This window comes from Schistocerca americana, chromosome 4 (assembly GCF_021461395.2).
Source record: "Schistocerca americana isolate TAMUIC-IGC-003095 chromosome 4, iqSchAmer2.1, whole genome shotgun sequence".
Lineage (NCBI taxonomy): Eukaryota > Metazoa > Arthropoda > Insecta > Orthoptera > Acrididae > Schistocerca > Schistocerca americana.
The window spans coordinates 362,297,383-362,315,926 of record NC_060122.1 but is presented as its reverse complement, the minus strand read 5'-3'; the positions used below and the strand labels follow the sequence as shown (position 1 = coordinate 362,315,926).

General features: G+C 36.0%; 1 protein-coding gene across 1 annotated transcript in view; it reads left to right on the top strand.

Annotated features, from left to right (window-relative positions):
* The window catches only part of LOC124613483 (calcium/calmodulin-dependent 3',5'-cyclic nucleotide phosphodiesterase 1-like), a 543,028-nt gene extending 524,971 nt beyond the window's left edge, over positions 1 to 18,057 (top strand). The window contains exons 13-14 of the mRNA XM_047142192.1: positions 2,380 to 2,484; positions 13,213 to 18,057. Of these exons, the coding sequence (XP_046998148.1) occupies positions 2,380 to 2,484; positions 13,213 to 13,277 (170 nt within the window). The 3' untranslated portion in view covers positions 13,278 to 18,057. The remainder of the gene's footprint in view (positions 1 to 2,379; positions 2,485 to 13,212) is intronic.
* Positions 18,058 to 18,544: the final 487 nt, after the last annotated feature.

Sequence of the window (18,544 nt, the reverse complement as noted above, 5' to 3'; positions counted from 1 at the left end):
AAAAGTAATGGCTGTCTTTTGAATGAGTTTCTCAGCTTCGACCCAATATAACACACTAAATACCTGTGTCCCTCGCAATGCATGGTTATTGTCTCATAGCAAAGGCACCAGATAATTGTCTGGGATCATTTTCACGTTTAAATCTTGGTAGTCTCTGCGTGGCCACCACAACCCATTCTTGTTTGGGACCAAATGCAAAAGTGATGACCACAGCCCTGTAGAGGGGTGGATGAGCCTTGGTTAGCATAGTGTCAAACTCTGACTTAGCGATTGTGTACACCTTAGGAGTTAATCCTTTGGGCCTGCATGAAATCAGAGGGCCTGCCATCATATTAATGTAGTCCACAGTATCATGAGGTACTTATTGCAGAACCCCCAGAGGCCTTGTAATAGCAGGTTGAGCAGTTTGGCGTACCTTTTTCCTGCAGCCTTTGTGACCTAGGCATCAAATGTGGCAGTGTGATGCTGCAACCCAGTGGTGGACAGCCTGGTGATGGTGTCCATTAGCTAAGTGTTGACAATGTTGGGAATCAGGTGGTAATGTGCCAAGAGGCCTGCACTGAAGATAGGCTCTCTCACATTTGCAATTACAGAGTTCTATACCAAAGCACACCTCAGTCTTAGGTCCAGTTCTAAGTGGCGTGCTGCACATCGTGATAGCAGAGCTGTTAACAGTTGACAGTCAAAACATGGTTGCTGGATGGTACTTGTGTAGCTTGTCTCATGGCAGAACCTTGAGCTCAGATACTTTTGTTCTGACTGGATAGGAGTGCAGAGGGATGAGCTGGTACATCTACATCCATCTGATGTTTATTGCTGACATACACGCATGACAAATTACATTTGTGTGCTTGGCCTCCAAATTGCTGGTGATACCAAAATTGGCCTCACAAGGGCTTAATGTACCTCACTTGCCAACAGCACTCAGCAGACACAGATGGTGTCCCTTCCTAGTGATAGCCAAGCCAGACAGTGCTTAACTTCAATTATGTGATGGGAACTGATGTTTCCAAAGTGGCAAGGCCATTGGCTAAGCAATATTCTAATTTTTAAAGTTTTCTGAGGCAGAGCCTCTGGACGTGACTACATATTTGCCATATGATTACGCAAGGATAGCAGCTATGCAAAAGTTGATATCTTGATTGTGTCTGTCATTTAGTCTGAAATTAGAAAAAAAGAAGTGATTTAGTAGTGTTATTTTGTGACTTTATTTTTGCAGACCTTTGAATAGTATTGTTTATTTCCAAGTTAGCTTTTATTTACATACTTTTGTTTTTATTATTATTCTTGGGGAATAGAGCTGTGTCATTTGCATATATAACAATGTTGCTATCATTATCAGTGCTTAAGGTGTATTTTTATGTTATAAGAAGGGTAATGGGCCAGTTAGGGATCCCTGTGGACAGAAAAGTTCAATGTCACTTTCCTGGCCATTGTCAGCTTTCGTGATCAGGGCCACTACTTCTCAGTCAAGTAGTTCCTCAATTGACCTTGCAAGGGCTGGGTGCACACCACATACTTAATTTCATATCCTCTCTACTGATGTTTTTATAATGCCCACATACTGGCAACCTACACTCTGGGAAAAAAATTGGGCAAAGTGATTGAGGGATTAATTGAGATGGTAAGTGCAAATTAACAAGAAGTAACAAAGAGAGAATCACAATTTAGTATGAAATCATAATTGTGGTCCAACATGGCTTTTTAACAAATATTTCCTATTTTGAAAGTCATGTTTAGCACCGGTAAATGGCTGAGGGTCAAGTAGAAAATGAATCCTGAGCTACTGAATTGTAAACCAACATATAATGCAAATACTGTGTCACATCTCAATGACTTTGTGTTACAGTGTATACCTTTTTTGTAATCAGTTGATGTTGGTTCAAAAATACATAAATAAATAAAAGAGTTGGTGGATGCAAATGTTTCACTTACAAAAACCGGAATTCGCAAAGTTGAAATGGGTGGCAAAGAAAATAATTTATTCAACTGTGAAATTTATTACAAATTATACTGTTTCAGAGACAGAAGCTTCCAATGATTCAATAACATCCAACAAACTGGAAGAAATGATTATTACATCAGACTGATATCTGTGACAGTAAGACTGAAGCTTGATTTTGGGTATTGCAGATTTTGTGTGTGTGTGTGTGTGTGTGTGTGTGTGTGTGTGTGTGTGTGTGCGCGCTTAAACACTTGCATACAGTTGTGCTTGAGTGTGTGAGTTTATTAGCAACAATAGATTAACATTCAGTTTGATGTAATTTCTTGATACAAAATCCTGTAAATGAAATATACTGTATCACTGTTAAGGTTGTGAGGACATTATAACATCCTATGAAAATCATGCAGAAAATTACACTAATAAATTGGTTTCAGGGTCCACACGGAGCCCAGAACGAGGCCAGAAGTATACAATTAAAAAGCCATGGATTGGTTGTTTAGCAGAAAACAAGAGGATATGGAAGGAACAGGCAGCTAAAGGTAATGACTTTATCTTACTTAGTAGTAGTTTTTTTTTTACGTAGTGTTAAACGTCCGAACAGTTTCACTTCAGCTGGTATATCCAAGGGTTTCTAGCAGAGTTTGCAATTTCTTTTTGCTTTGACAGCTGATCCAGTCATCTATGAGGGGATATCAAATATAAACAGGATTTTTTTTTTCTGAACATCAACAGTTGGTAGGACTGGCCCCGCACTTCTGCTATGCTTAGGCGCAACCGTCAGAAGTGAGGAGAGCATGCTGTTAGATATTTCCTGCCATTTTGTCAGTAACACTCATAATGTCTGAGCAGCAGGTGCACCCCTCCATTGCGCGATAGATAATTATCAAATTTCTTGCTTGTGAAGGAGTTACAACAGCGGAAATTTGCCAGAGATTGACTGCACAGTTCAGTGATAAAATATTATCAAGGACACGTGTTTGCCAGACATAAAAAGTTCAAGGAAGGACAAGAACATGTGGAAAATCAGCAACACAATTGCCATCCTCAGACCAACATTACAGACAAAAACATTTGTGCGGTTAAAGAAATTATTGACAATGATCAACAGGCGATAGTATCAGAAATTGCACAAAAAGTCAGAATCAGTTATGGGAACTGTCAAGCAATCTTCACAAAAGTTCTACAGTTCTGTAAAGGTGTTCTGGATGGCCCCTAACCTTTTGGCCAAAAATTTGAAGTTGAGACATTTGGAAGTCTGTCAGAGGCTTAAAGCAAAGTTTGCAGAAGAAGGTGATGCATTTTGAGTCAGATCACCACCTGTGACGAAACATGGGTTCACAACTACACTCCAGAATCCAAACAAGCCAGTAAGGAGCGGCGGAGGAAAGGGGAGGCAGAACCAGTGAAAGCCAAGACGAAAGCCAAGACTTGACTGCCAGCTGGCAAGATTCTTTCAACCGTTTTTTTCGATCAGCGAGGCATTTTGCTGATTGATTTTTTGCATGAGTGATGCACAATCAGTGCTGCTTACTACTGTGAACTGTTGAACAAGGCAAGAGTTACATATCATCGCAAAAGACGAGACCAATTGATTTGACAACTCATCCTCCTCCACGACAATACACAACCCCATACTACAGCTCTAACTGTCTCCAAGCTTCAGGAAATGCAATTGACTACACTTGATCATCCTTCTTACAGCCTGGACTTATCACCCTGTGATTTCTAATTATTTGGATCGCTTAAAGAAGCTCTAGGAGGCGACAATTTGAAGATAACGACAGTGTGTAAGATTTCATGTGCAACTGGCTGGTGACTGCCCCACTTCTTTTTATGATGAGGGCATCAAAAAGCTGTCCATATGCTGTGACAAATGGATTTCCAAAGCAGGAGACTATGTGGAAAAATAAATTATAATTGCCTTGAGTTTTTAAATAAATGAATTTAAATAAAGAATAAAATTACTTTTGAATTTGTTCCACTCTCGTACTTATAGCACTGCAAGCAGTGCCTTGTACAAGCTTACTTGGATTGTAACCAAAATGTGGTGCATTGTTGATGTCAAGTCCCTTTTTGACCCTATAAACTTTGCCTCTTTGTCAAGGGTTCAGAATAGTTTCCTGTTTGCTTTTGCAAAGGTCATCAACCATATTTCATCTGACATAAAGCAATAATTTGAGAATTCCTATAAAGTCAAAAGAAAATAACAAATCTCTTAATAGACACTTGAAATGTAACCACTTTTCATGTCTACCAAACTGGATACTTAGCGGGATGTTTCTCGATGATCATATTTGAGGTGTATATACAAGGTGTACAACTTTGCTTCCACCATTTTTTCCCCAACATTTGAGGCTTTAGTGAAACAAATTGGCTATGCATGTATCATTCAAAGTATTTTCCATCACTGGCCACTACTTTCTTCAATCTTTTGGGCAGTGTACGAATCTCACGTCAAAAAAATTGTTCATCTTTTGAAGCGATCCATGAATCAATCCAATTTGTGACATCTTCATGAGATTGGAAGTGTTGCTCAGACAGGCCATGCACCATTGATCTAAACAGATGATAGTCGGAGGCAGCAATGTCTGCAGAATACAGTGGTTGGGGTAGGACTTCCCATTTTAAAGTTTCCAAGTACGTTTTGACCTCTTTTGCAACGTGATGTCGAGTGTTTTTGTGCTGCAAAATCACTTTATCATGCCTCTCACTGTATTGCGGCCATTTGTCTTTTAATGCTCTGCTCAAACATTAATTGCATTCAATAATGAGCAACTGTGATTGTTTCACTTGGTTTCAACACCTCATAGTGCATGACGCCGAGCTGGTCCCACCAAATGCAGAGCATGATCATGAACCATGCCAAAAACATTCTTTTGAAGGAAGCAATTCATGCAGTTATATGATGTTGGAATGTACTTATCTTATGATGTGGTCTGACACTGTCACTTGTTTCCTGCAGTGCGAAGTAAGCTGTTAATCACTGAACTCATACAGGAAATCATAATTTCTACACAAGTTTTGGCACCAGTCTATTGCATACACACACACACACACACACACACACACACACACACACACACACCCTGATTTCAGTATAATATTGATTTATTTCTTCCAAAATGAATATACATCATGGAGTATACAACACCAGTTAGGTCATAGATATGCAGTATCAACTGAGTGTCTGTAACTATAAGTATCAAATCACAACCACGTTTACACTTTGTGTCACTGTGTGCACTGAATTTTCCAAATTTTGCGTGTGTACTTTGTGTGTGTGTGTGTGGGGGGGGGGGGGGGGGGGGGGTTTAATTGGGGAGCTAATACTCATATTACCTACACTAATCCTTTTAACACTAATTTTGTTTATGACCACATGTAAGTCATCTTCCACACTAAGAGCAGCAAATCTGTTTATCAGTTTTATATTGCTTACAGTTTTAATTTTGATTATTACAGAAATACATCATGTATTCCCTAGTTATTCATAGCACTCCTCATTATTTTATTATTTCTGAGATGCTTTTGTGATGACAATAGTCAGGTCATTGATTCTTTTCTATATCAGAATATTTTTGTTAGAATATTTTATTTACTATTTAATGAGTCTACCGTATTTACTCGAATCTAAGCCGCACTCGAATCTAAGCCGCAGCTGAAAATAAGACTCGAAATGAAGCAAAAAAAATTTTCCCGAATCTAAGCCGCACCTGAAATTTGAGACTCGAAATTCAAGGTATAGAAAAGTTTTAGGCCGCACCTCCAAATCGAAACACAGTTAGTCCATTGTAATATGAGACATAATTTAGGTCGAATGAATGACGATACAGCTACAGTAGTTTGGTTCGAGTCATAAGCTTAGCAGTTAAGCTTTACCAGGTAGCCATTGCTATGCGTCAGGTGCTCCGTCCTTATTTATATGGGTACCCTTCCTTTTTCAAGTGCTACGTCTGGTTTGAATCGATTGCTTATTTTTCTTTGATCTGATAAGTGCCGTTCTCTTTGTTATAGATGTTTACGTCACTCTACGCTGAAAATGCGTTTTTGTACTGTGTCATGCATTGTTTGTCGCATTCTGATAATGTGTGTGTACGACCTGTCGCCGCTCGCGGCATGGCTTGCTTTTGTGTGCGCTAACGCCGCTTACGATAAAAAAAAAAGAGAGGAATTGTCTCTTTAGCGTAACAATGGCAAGAGACTGCTATTTGTTGTTACTTACACTGCTGCTTTCTTTGATAATGATCAACAAGAACCAAATAATAGACTGCGTATGATAGAAGATGTTCTGAACGAGAGTTTAGCTAAAATTTTTCACCGTTTGAAAATCTTTGCAGACACCTCTTTTGTACATCACATTCTGCACAGAAATTAGAGTCATCTTAGATTTAAAAATCTAGTCAATTGCTGTGCTTCATTTCTGACTGTATCACTATTAGGCATAAGAATAATACGAATATAAACATGACATGATATGTATATTCTTCCGCGTTTGCTGTTGTCTCACACTAGTTTCGTCATTTATTAGGCAAACAAGATTTAAATGAGATAGCAGCAAACACAAAAGAATACATGGCAAAATGTTTATATTCGTATTATTCTTATGGTGAAGAGAATACTGCATGTGATTCACAATTCATAAAAGTTCCTATTAGCAACCATCTCTTCTCACAGGTAGGAAAAAATTCAGAACGTAGAGTTGGCCATATTGTCTAACATCCCAAACAGTCTTGCCAGTCGGATTTTCATAGTACATTGAAATGCTGCTACATTCGAAGATGAACAATACGAAATTTGTATTTACTTCGTTGGATAATGTACGAAAATGCAATGGCCGAAACTCGGGGCGGAGAAAAAAGCTCGTCTTCCACCCTTTTTTTAAATTTATTTACTGAGTCAGAGGTTTTGGCGCCAGTATTTATCTTTGTGCCTGCAAAGCATGCCTGTGTAGCGCTACATATATTCGACGGCAGAAGTTAGTTGTGGCGGTACCAACATTTTTCAGAACTTCCGCTTACTTTGCACTCGGTTCTAAGCCACAGGCGGTTTTTTGGATTACAAAAACCGGAAAAAAAGTGCAGCTTGGATTCGAGTAAATACGGTATGTCTCTCTACCACACTTTTATTAGTTTGTCTTTGTTCTTCATTTCATTTCTAAAATTTTGGTCATGCTTCTGTAACACATGGGGCTTGCCCACATACAGTCGTCAGTTATAGATGTGACACTTCTGAACACATCTTAACTTTTATCATAGCCAGTTTGGGCTACTTTGTCATCTTAAAACAACTTATTGCTTTAACAAATTCAAACTTACAGCGAGGCATAATGGTTACAACTACTTACTGCTGATGGACACATTTAGAAGTTAAATAATATTTTTAGCTTTTGTAACTATTAGTTACTTCTTCAGGGAGGAAAGAAGGATAAGAAGTTGGAGAACATTAGAAAAGAGAGGAAGGTCACTCAGATCAAGAATGAGGGGACCCCTTTCCTCATGGGATCTCAGTGATCTGCCCTTGAAGGCAACCTCAAAATTTGTTAGCAAGCTCATCAAAGAGGTTTGGAATGAAATATGATGTACAGTACAAAGATTACAGTTTGTTTGTGTGTGCACTTGTTTGAGGACAATGAAATGTACCCTAACAAGTGCTTTATTGGTGGAGGTGAAAGTAATTTTACTGCACATAAGAAGACAAGTGTTAACAAATAGATATTCATTTTAACAATGTTTCTAAAAAGGAAACTGAATTAAACTCAATGATATTTACAACATAATTCCTCACAGACATAAATAGCCTCCACATGCAATAGCTACATGGCACTAACACATTTGTCTGAAAAATATTTCTCCTCAAATAAACCACTGTAGACTGATAGCCAGTACAACATCCCTCTGAGACCACATACAGCTATTGTACAAATGAACACAATGTCCAGCTGCCTCATACTGACTCAAGTTATCCATTTTTGGGTTAAAAGGAAGGAAACTGCCTCATTTTGTTAGATTTTCTTCATTTAGGATTCTAACTCATTGTAGAAAACTTGTGCAAATATATACTTCCACAATGTGCCTCCAAATATACTGCTGAAGCTATAGCAATAGTGAAAGAACTGCAGTATGCAAAAAAGATTCATGCATAAGAGAGTTCTTATTGCATTTGACTCACAGTGTGTACTGAGAGCACTTCAAGACCATAACTGGAACTATACTACATATAGGTACATATAAATATTGCTCAAGAGGTAGTAGAATATTGTATAAGAAGTAAAGGAATAAACTTTCTGTTGATAAAAGCACACCATAATACAGAATTTAATGAGAAAGTTGGTAAACTTGCTAACTAGTCAATGGTGAAATTATTCAGCTTCCATTCCCATACATGCAGATTTCATGACAATAATAAACAAGAGAGCTTGTACAAAATGGCAAGCCAAGTTGCAGTAAGTAGTGAAAAGAAAGGTCAGTTCTGTGGATGAATGGATGGATGGATGGATGGCTCTAACATTACAAGTGTCTCATGATTTCATAACTTTAGATGCAGCAGGAAAATTATATCGTCAATAATCAGGATATGATTCAGTGATGGCATTTTCATGGTGTATCTTAATAAACTGAAAGTAAAGGACACCAGATTCTGTGCATGTGGTAGTAGTTCTTTGGGATATTCAAATCATTTGTTACTTTTTTATGTTAAGAATAAATCTAATGTTACTTACCAGTCTCATATATACCTTTTCCAATAAGTGTAAAGTGAAGACTAGGTCTTTCCATATTCTCACTAGAAAGCAATACACTCATCTAACAAAGAGTTAATTCTTACACTGTTTTATTTTAAAACATCTTTTTTCTTACCTAGTAAAAATACATTGGCGTACGACAATTGTCATCCTATTAATATTATTGCAAAAGAAAGTTTCATACACAAATTTTAAATCTGTACGTGTCAATGGTCTCTGTATGTAAGGTAACACCTGATGTTTATGTACAGTTACTTAACAATTACTTCACATGTATTTTTTTTTTTTTTACAAATTATTGTTTCTTGCTTTGTATAAGAGTACTGCAAGTGGCTTAATACTAAAGCTACTGGTAGTCAGAATGTATATTAAAAATTATAATAAAAAGGAGACACCTTTCATTCAAGTAGATATTATTGTTGTAGCAGTCAATGTTCAAATGCATTGGAAATTAAATTATTTTACTTTTAACAAAGTAAACACTGTTTTCTTGCCTTGTTTCACACATTTGCTTAGTTAATTTACAATGTTTCACCAAGAACCCACCATTGATTCAATTAAAATATTTTACTTTGGTAGTGAATAATCTTTGTTGATCACATGTGACAAGCCAAAACTCTGTGTGACTTAAACTTCAGAAGACGTGGAGAGGAACTCCTCAGGAATGCAAGTTCCTAAGCATTGTGGGAGAGGCTTGATTGCATTTGGAAGGTATGAAGAGGGAAGAACAATAAGTTGAAGCTTCTCAGTTATTTGTGAGGGGAATTCAGGTGGTTCAGTTGAAAAGCACTGTTGACAAATAACCATTGTTCCAGTACCATGTCTTGTCATAAATGAGCAGTGAAACACTGTGTTTACAGTTACTTCATTGCTTGATTAATTTTATATTTACTGTTCATTTTGTAAATGCCTGTTTCTTCAGTTTAACCCAAAAGAAAATTTTAAAATATAAATAGCTACATGTCAGAAGCTTTGCTCTCTTGGCTCATATTTGATTTAAATGCTTCATATTCATGGTCATAGACCCCCATGAACCATGGACCTTGCTGTTGGTGCGGAGGCTTGCGTGCCTCATCGATACAGATGGCCGTACCGTAGGTGCAACCACAATGGATGGGTATCTGTTGAGAGGCCAGACAAATGTGTGGTTCCTGAAGAGGGGCAGCAGCCTTTTCAGTAGTTGCAGGGGCAACAGTCTGGATGATTGACTGATCTGGCCTTGTAACACTAACCAAAACGGCCTTGCTGTGCTGGTACTGTGAACGACTGAAAGCAAGGGGAAACTACACCCGTAATTTTTCCCGAGGGCATGCAGCTTTACTATATGGTTAAATGATTATGGTGTCCTCTTGGGTAAAATATTCCTGAGGTAAAATAGTCCCCCATTCGGATCTCCGGGTGGGGTCTACTCAGGAGGACGTCGTTATCAGGAGAAAGAAAACTGGCATTCTACGGATCGGAGAGTGGAATGTCAGATCCCTTAATTGGGCAGGTAGGTTATAAAATTTAAAAAGGGAAATGGATAGGTTAAAGTTAGATACAGTGGGAATTAGTGAAGTTTGATGGCAGGAGGAACAAGACTTTTGGTCAGGTGAATACAGGGCTATAAATACAAAATCAAATAGGGGTAATGCAAGAGTAGGTTTAATAATGAATAAAAAAAATAGGAGTGCAGGTAAACTACTACTAACAGCATAGTGAACGCATTATTGTGGCCAAGATAGACATGAAGCCCATGCCTACTACAGTAGTACAAGTTTATATGCCAACTAGCTCTGCAGATGATGAAGAAATTGATGAAATGTATGATGAGATAAAAGAAGTTATTCAGGTAGTAAAGGGCGACAAAAATTTAATAGTTATGGGTGACTGGAATTCGAGAGTAGGAAAAGGGAGAGAAGGAAACATAGTAGGTGAATACGGATTGGGGGTAAGAGATGAAAGAGGAAGCCATCTGGTAGAAATTTGCACAGAGCATAAATTAATCATAGCTAACACTTGGTTCAAGAATCATGAAAGAAGATTGTATACATGGAAGAACCCTGGAGATACTAAAGGGTATCAGATAGATAATATAATGGTAAGACAGAGATTTAGGAACCAGGTTTTAAATTGTAAGACATTTCCAGGGGCAAGTGTGGACTCTGACCACAATCTATTGGTTATGAACTGCAGATTAAAACTGACGAAACTGCAAAAAGGTGGGAATTTAAGGAGATGGAACCTTGATAAACTGACTAAACCAGAGATTGTAGAGAGTTTGAGGGAGAGCATAAGGGAACAATTGACAGGAATGGGGGAAAGAAATACAGTAGAAGAAGAATGGGATGAAGTAGTGAAGGCAGCAGACAATCAAGTAGGTAGAAAGACGAGGGCTAGTAGAAATCCGTGGGTAACAGAAGAAATATTGAATTTAATTGATGAAAGGAGAAAATATAAAAATGCAGTAAATGAAGCAGGCAAAAAGGTACAAACGTCTCAAAAATGAGATCGACAGGAAGTGCAAAATGGCTAAGCAGGGATGGCTAGAGGACAAATGTAAGGATGTAGAGGCTTATCTCACTAGGGGTAAGATAGATACTGGCTACAGGAAAATTAAAGAGGCCTTTGGAGAAAAGAGAACCACTTGCATGAATAACAGGAGCTCAGATGTAAACCCAGTTCTAAGCAAAGAAGGGAAAGCAGAAAGGTGAAAGGAGTATATAGAGGGTCTATACAAAGGCGATGTACTTGAGGACAATATTATGGAAATGGAAGAGGATGTAGATGAAGATGAAATGGGAGATACGATACTGCGTGAAGAGTTTGACAGAGCACTGAAAGACCTGAGTCAAAACAAGGCCCTGGGAGTAGACAAGATTCCATTAGAACTACTGACAGCCTTGGGAGAGCCAGTCATGACAAAGCTCTACCATCTGGTGAGCAAGATGTATGAGACAGGCGAAATACCCTCAGACTTCAAGAAGAATACAATAATTACAATCCCAAAGAAAGCAGATGTTGACAGATGTGAAAATTACCGAACTATCAGTTTAATAAGTCACAGCTGCGAAATACTAACGCAAATTCTTTACAGACGAATGGAAAAACTGGTAGAAGCCGATCTCGGCGAAGATCAGTTTGGATTCTGAAAAATGTTGCAACACTTGAGGCTATACTGACCTTACGCCTTATCTTAGAAGAAAGATTAAAGAAAGGCAAATCTACATTTCTAGCATTTGTAGACTTAGAGAAATTTTTTGACAATGTTGACTGGAATACCCTCTTTCAAATTCTAAAGGTGGCAGGGGTAAAATACAGGGAGCGAAAGGCTATTTACAATTTGTACAGAAACCAGATGGTAGTTATAAGAGTCGAGGGGCATGAAAGGGAAGCAGTGGTGGGGATGGGAGTCAGACAGGATTGTAGCCTCTCCCTAATGTTATTCAATCTATATTGAGCAAGCAGTAAAGGAAACAAAAGAAAAATTCGGAGTAGGTGTTAAAATCCATGGAGAAGAAATAAAAACTTTGAGGTTCGCCAATGACATTGTACTGTCAGAGACAGCAAAGGACTTGGAAGAGCGGTTGAATGGAATGGACAGTGTCTTGAAAGGAGGATTTAAGATGAACATCAACAAAAGGAAAACGAGGATAATGGAATGTAGTCAAATTAAGTCAGGTGATGCTGAGGGAATTAGATTAGGAAATGAGACACTTAAAGTAGTAAAGGAGTTTTGCTATTTCCGGAGCAAAATAACTGATGATGGTCAAAGTAGAGAGGATATAAAATGTAGACTGGCAATAGCAAGGAAAGCGTTTCTGAATATGAGGAATTTGTTAACATCGAGTATAGATATAAGTGTCAGGAAGCCGTTTCTGAAAGTATTTGTATGGAGTGTAGCCATGTATGGAAGTGAAACATGGACGATAAATAGTTTGGACAAGAAGAGAATAGAATCTTTCGAAATGTGGTGCTACAGAAGAATGCTGAAGATTAGATGGGTAGATCACATAACTAATGAGGAGGTATTGAATAGAATAGGGGAGAAGAGGAGTTTGTGCCACAACTTGGCAAGATGAATACACTAAGCAGATTCAGAAGGATGTAGGTTGCAGTAAGTACTGGGAGATGAAGAAGCTTGCATAGGATAGAGTAGCATGGAGAGCTGCATCAAACCAGTCTCAGGACTGAAGACCACAACAACAGACACTATACATATTCTAGTAATCAAAGGTACATAATTTTGTTCATTAAATCAAATAGGGCTTATCAGAATACTGGAAATGGAATTACATACTGAGGCACACTCTTTCCACCTGAGGTTTGGATAACTATTTTTTCCTCCAGCTTTCACAACTCCCCTGTCCTGGTGGTACTAAAGTCAATTGCTTGAAATTTGTTATTTGGTTTGTTTTACTTTTACTGTCATATATAGTCAAACATTCCTCTGTTGAATCCTGTACATGCACACTAAATATTTCCTATGTGTATTTCCCAGAAGCATAAAAGTCACAGCAGAAGTTAGAACTTTAAATTCATTTTCCAGATGCTGAAGCTCGTGCTCAACAACAACAAAATGCTGAGGAAAACAACTCTACAGATGCAAAATAAAGTCATTTCAGAACTTCAGCAAGATCACTGCACTTGACTGATGAAGCTAATGATATTTTTTAGCTCTAGGCAAGTTGAAGTTTGAACAAAATATTAAAGAGCTGATGGACCTGTTTAGCAATCAGAAGTGTGTTCCTTACAGATATTCAAAATGTATGTACTGCATTCCAAAACCTCCATTATGCAGCACACTGAGTTTGTTGTATCATAGCTGCAATTGATAAGCAACTGCAGAGAAAAGAGGAAGCTGATAACTGCGGAGGGAAACAGAAAGGGGGGCATTAGTTTTGAAGTGATTTGATATTGATTAAAGTTCATTTAAAATATGTCAGAAGATACCTGGAAAAAGCTATTGTGTTATTCCATTAACTCCAAAACATACTTTTTTCACAAAATGACATTATAATCATAAAATTTTAAATATTTTCATTTATTTCATTTTGGTTTGAAAATAACAGATTAAATAATTAGATCACTTCTAACAGTGACTGGTGACTTCATAAAATCAGTATTCTCTCACACTGTTATATCTGTTTTATTTTAATTAATATTTGCATAAATGTGTCAGTAATTACACATTCTTCTTTCAGTTTCTCAGATGCTAGAAATGTCTTTGTTATTATGTACATTTTAAATATTACTAATTCATTTTGTTACATTTTAAGTAACTCAAAGACTGATGTTATATTTCACTTATATTAAGTTCACTGTTACCACTCACAAGGTGCACTTCAATTGATTATTTTTTACAATCCTGACTAAAAGGAAAAGTGGTTATCCACAATTTGGGATATTTCTCTGTCTTTTTCGTACACAGTAAATATGAGTCAGTTCCTACAGTTATTATTATAAATTATGTGACAGAAGATCAACCAGTGTAACTGAGTGCTCCTTGATGTACTATATTTCTACCTAAATTAAAATAATCTTGTGTTATTGTAAGACATTCAGGAAAGGTACGCTTAAAAATTTTGCTGAATCTGGAAATGGTTGTATCAGGTATCATGCTAATACCATCATGGTAGCACCCTTTCTCAAGTTAATCTTTGTTGTAGGTGTAACAATGAGACATGAAAAATTACAACTACGACAGAGTAAAGATGCCTTTGTACTTTGGAAATTCTGTGAAAGTACAATGAGCATTCCTAAGAAAATTGAACTCTACTTACCTTGAATGTCAACACCAATTAATTTATATTTTATAAGGACTCACATTGATAAAATGTACTTCTGAATTTTGTACATGCTTTTCCAAGCTATGAATAACTTTAATTAGTAATTTCATTTCATAATAATTGTTGCTATTGAAAGAATGTAAGAGTCATGAGTTGAGCTTACCAACAGATTGCAAATAAGAAAGTGTAGATAATGAAATTCAGTAAAAACCACAAGAGTCTAATGTGGTGGGGCAGTTTTCATAGAAATTCAAAAATTTTAAAAAAATCACTGTTACTTTACACAGCTCTATAATCAGTTAAAATATAAAATAAATACTGCATAATAATGTATAAGACAAGTAGCACAGAATATAAGGGTATTACTGAAGAGCAATATTTTGTATAAAACGGATACTCACAATATTAATAGCGAAATGAAATGTATTATCTTGTGATTTTTTGTAGGCTACAGAGCACTTTGTGCATAGTGTGTCTCAGTATAAATACTTCACATGACATAGCATTTGCACTGGAATATTTATACTGTGAATTTCATATATTTTGCAAGTACAGAAATATTCTTGGAATTGATATATGTCACATGCAGTGCAAGATGTTTGAATTTCAGTTTTTAGTTTCTGTCTAAAATAAAATATTTTGAAATTGATGTGTGGATCACTGAAAAGCAGTAGTGTTTCGCATACAAAAATATGGTTTCATTTTACATTGATCAACTAAACTGAATTAATTCTTCATATGTATTAGACATTTTTGTATGAGTTCCTCATTTAATTATTTTGGTTTCACTTTGTGGTATACCTGTATAATGTCACAGAGATAAATGGAATTCATGTATGAGTTTTGATACATTTCAACTGTTGTGAATCTTGTTCTGCTCTTAATTATTTCACTCTTTGACAATATATATTTATAGTCATAAATGTAGGAATCAAGCATATGTATATCCTACTTTATTTTCCACAGATCAGCTGGAATAGGTACAAAGATTATATGGACACACAAACTCAGCTCTCAGAGCTCTCAGATATGTAAGATCACAAATACCAGCCTCAGCTAATATTGTTCTGTGTGCTAGGTCTTCTGCATTTAGTGTAAACAGTGTTGAATTTTGCCAGACTAGGACATCATAACTTGATACTTTTAGAGTGCATTATAATTAGTTATTAATGTGAAACATGAGTCCTGGTGACATCATTTCATTTTACTTTGAAACTGTGCAGCAATAGTTTATTATTCTATATGCATTTTGCCACTAATTTCTTAAATCTTAATTGTGAGCTCTTTGTTCTGTAATTGATAATATTGCAATCCCCTGTCCCATAACCCTTTAAACATGACATGATATGGTTGTAATATTATGCATATTTCTCATATTATATTATATGGTTAACAGTTCTGCTCTTACACTTTGATACTTAATTTCAGAAGCATCTTTTGAACAATGTGTGAGAGAAGGAGAAAGAAACAATGAAACACCAGTGTTTTACAACAATTAATTTTCAATAACAATGATACATATTGGTTCCATGGCAGCTGTCTACCCCTAAACGTTAACTCAAAATCCACTTCAAGGAAAGAAATGTTCTCTAAACGCAAGAGCAAACTGCAGGCACAAGTGAAGTCTGTTAGTAGTTCGACCAGTTTGTCATAAAATAGCGAAACAGCTTAGGGATGTTTCTTGTTTCAGAGAGCAACAGGAAATCAACAGATATTTACAAACTCAACACTAAGAACTGCACATTTAAAAGATTGTTATTTAAGGTAATCTTTATATGTGCTTTAATTTACAATTGGTTGTGACTGTTGTTGTAACTGAAATTTTTTGAGGAACCTTTATAACAGCATGTTCATAGCAGTTGTAATGAACCTTTCTTTGACTATCAGTTTATCAGTAGACTTCATAGCCATGACGTATTTGAATAAAAGTTGGAATACCTTCATTACTTGAAGTACAACATCAAATGTTGAATGATATACCATTTAAATTCGTAATGAAAATATAAGCAGTTCAATTGATTTTCTAAGAAAAAATACGATTTTGAATTTTGTGTTTTTGGAAAGGTGTAAACATAAGTTCCTGTCCACAGAGACATGTATCTGGCTGCTAAGCAAAGCACATTCAGACTAAATCATAAATCTTATACCAAAGTATCACAAAGCTGATAAGGATACACAATTAATCTTTCTACAAAATACTTATGTTTTCTGTTATCCAGTGTTATGATTCAAGCATTTATGATTCAAGTTCATATTTGTTGACCCAAAAGGATAAATTTCTTTATGTTATCTACTACAAAATTGTAAACTTCCTGACAAATTATTTCCACAAATCAGTAACGTTGTCCTTCCATGAATTTAGTTTCCCTTGATAGAATTCTTTTGATTTAGTTTGAAAGAAACTTCCCAGTTTTGTCTAAATTACAAAGTATTTTAGTTCCAGAACTCTCCATTATGTTAACTATATTGTGTGACAGTAGGTAAGGCTTCTGAATATAGAAATTTTAAGGATTAATTAAAACCTTTGTTGTATGATTGCTTAGCACATAATTAATAACCTGTACTGTAAAACAGAAGCAAATAGTGCATATGCTGTCTCAGATAGCACCTGTTAATGAAATGTCTGCCAGATGAGGTCAATGACAACAGCTGCCTTTGATTCAAAACTGATAACAGTTGTGATAACACAGAATTATTATTAATGATTACCATACCAAACATACTACAGTTCATTCATCCTCTGTTCTCCTCCTCTCTGCATGTAGACAAAATGAATCCTTATGATTTACTAACAAAATAGTTGTCATTGCTATTTTTGTTCACCATTTTAGAAGGACTTCACAATGGCTAAATTCATACTTTGCACAACATGAATATATTGAACTGCCACCCACATTTCCACATTCACATTTAGTCTGCTTCTATTGACAGTTGTTCATGTGGTCTAAAAGTGAATTTGGTTTCTCATTGACGTAATTCTTCATTTAATACTCCTTTTGTGTTAGTCTCAACATCTATATTTTAATGCACACTATTTTTCTTAAAAAGGTATCCTCTGATGCCCAGTAATTATCATTTATTGCCACCATCTACTTCAAATGGTCTATGCATTACCTAGATGAATATGAATCCTTTCCATCTTTTGCATATCATAACCCAGTCATTGATGCTACCTTGATAAGAAATAGTAAGAAATGGTACTTCAGTCTCTCTTTCTACACATTGCTTCATTCTCATTCAAGTATTTAGAGTGATTATTTCTTCTAAGGTCACTTACATTTCTTACTCTTTTCCATGTCTTTATTCCAGATCTTTCTAATTCTTCTGATGCAGGAATTGCCTAAATGATCCAACATCTAATTTTACATCTGTATGCCCAACACCCTTACTTTAATTTCTGTGTTAGCAATTCTTTCTCAGATTTTGCTGTTATTTCTCCATACATGTGAGAAATAGTTTCTGAGGGTCTTATATAAGTGCAGGATCTTTGTTTAAACCGATATTTGAGTCTTGTCTGTCTAAAGTGACTTTTTGAGTTTATTTGGTCATTTAGTATGTGCATATTATCTGTTTTTTCCTATTGTCACAATGACAAGGAGAAGACAATTGGGTCTACATTAGTCATCATATATGCATAACTTTTTTATTTTTTTATTTATTTTTTTATTTTTTTAAATTTATTTTGCTGTCATGACAATATCTATTAGTGTGATCGTATGCCTATTACATATGTTGCTAGCCCTTCTTTGCAGTAAAAATAAACTATATTGACAATAGGTTATGCTTCTCTCTAACACATCTATATTTGGCTTTACATTCTCTTAAAGAAACATAAAGGAAAGAAAGAAATTCTTGCAACCATTTAACACCTCATTTTAATTAATTGCTTTAACATTTCTTGTGGTGTATTTGCATTTCATTCATCAATTTCTAGTATCTGCAGTTCCCTTCTCTCCACTGATCATGAATATTTCTTAACATAAATATGGTTCTCTTTCACTGAATTCAAATTACAATGTAGAAAGTCATAGTATTAACTCAGTACATTGACTGTACTTCTTGTAATTTACAGATATTTTAGTAAACCTTCAT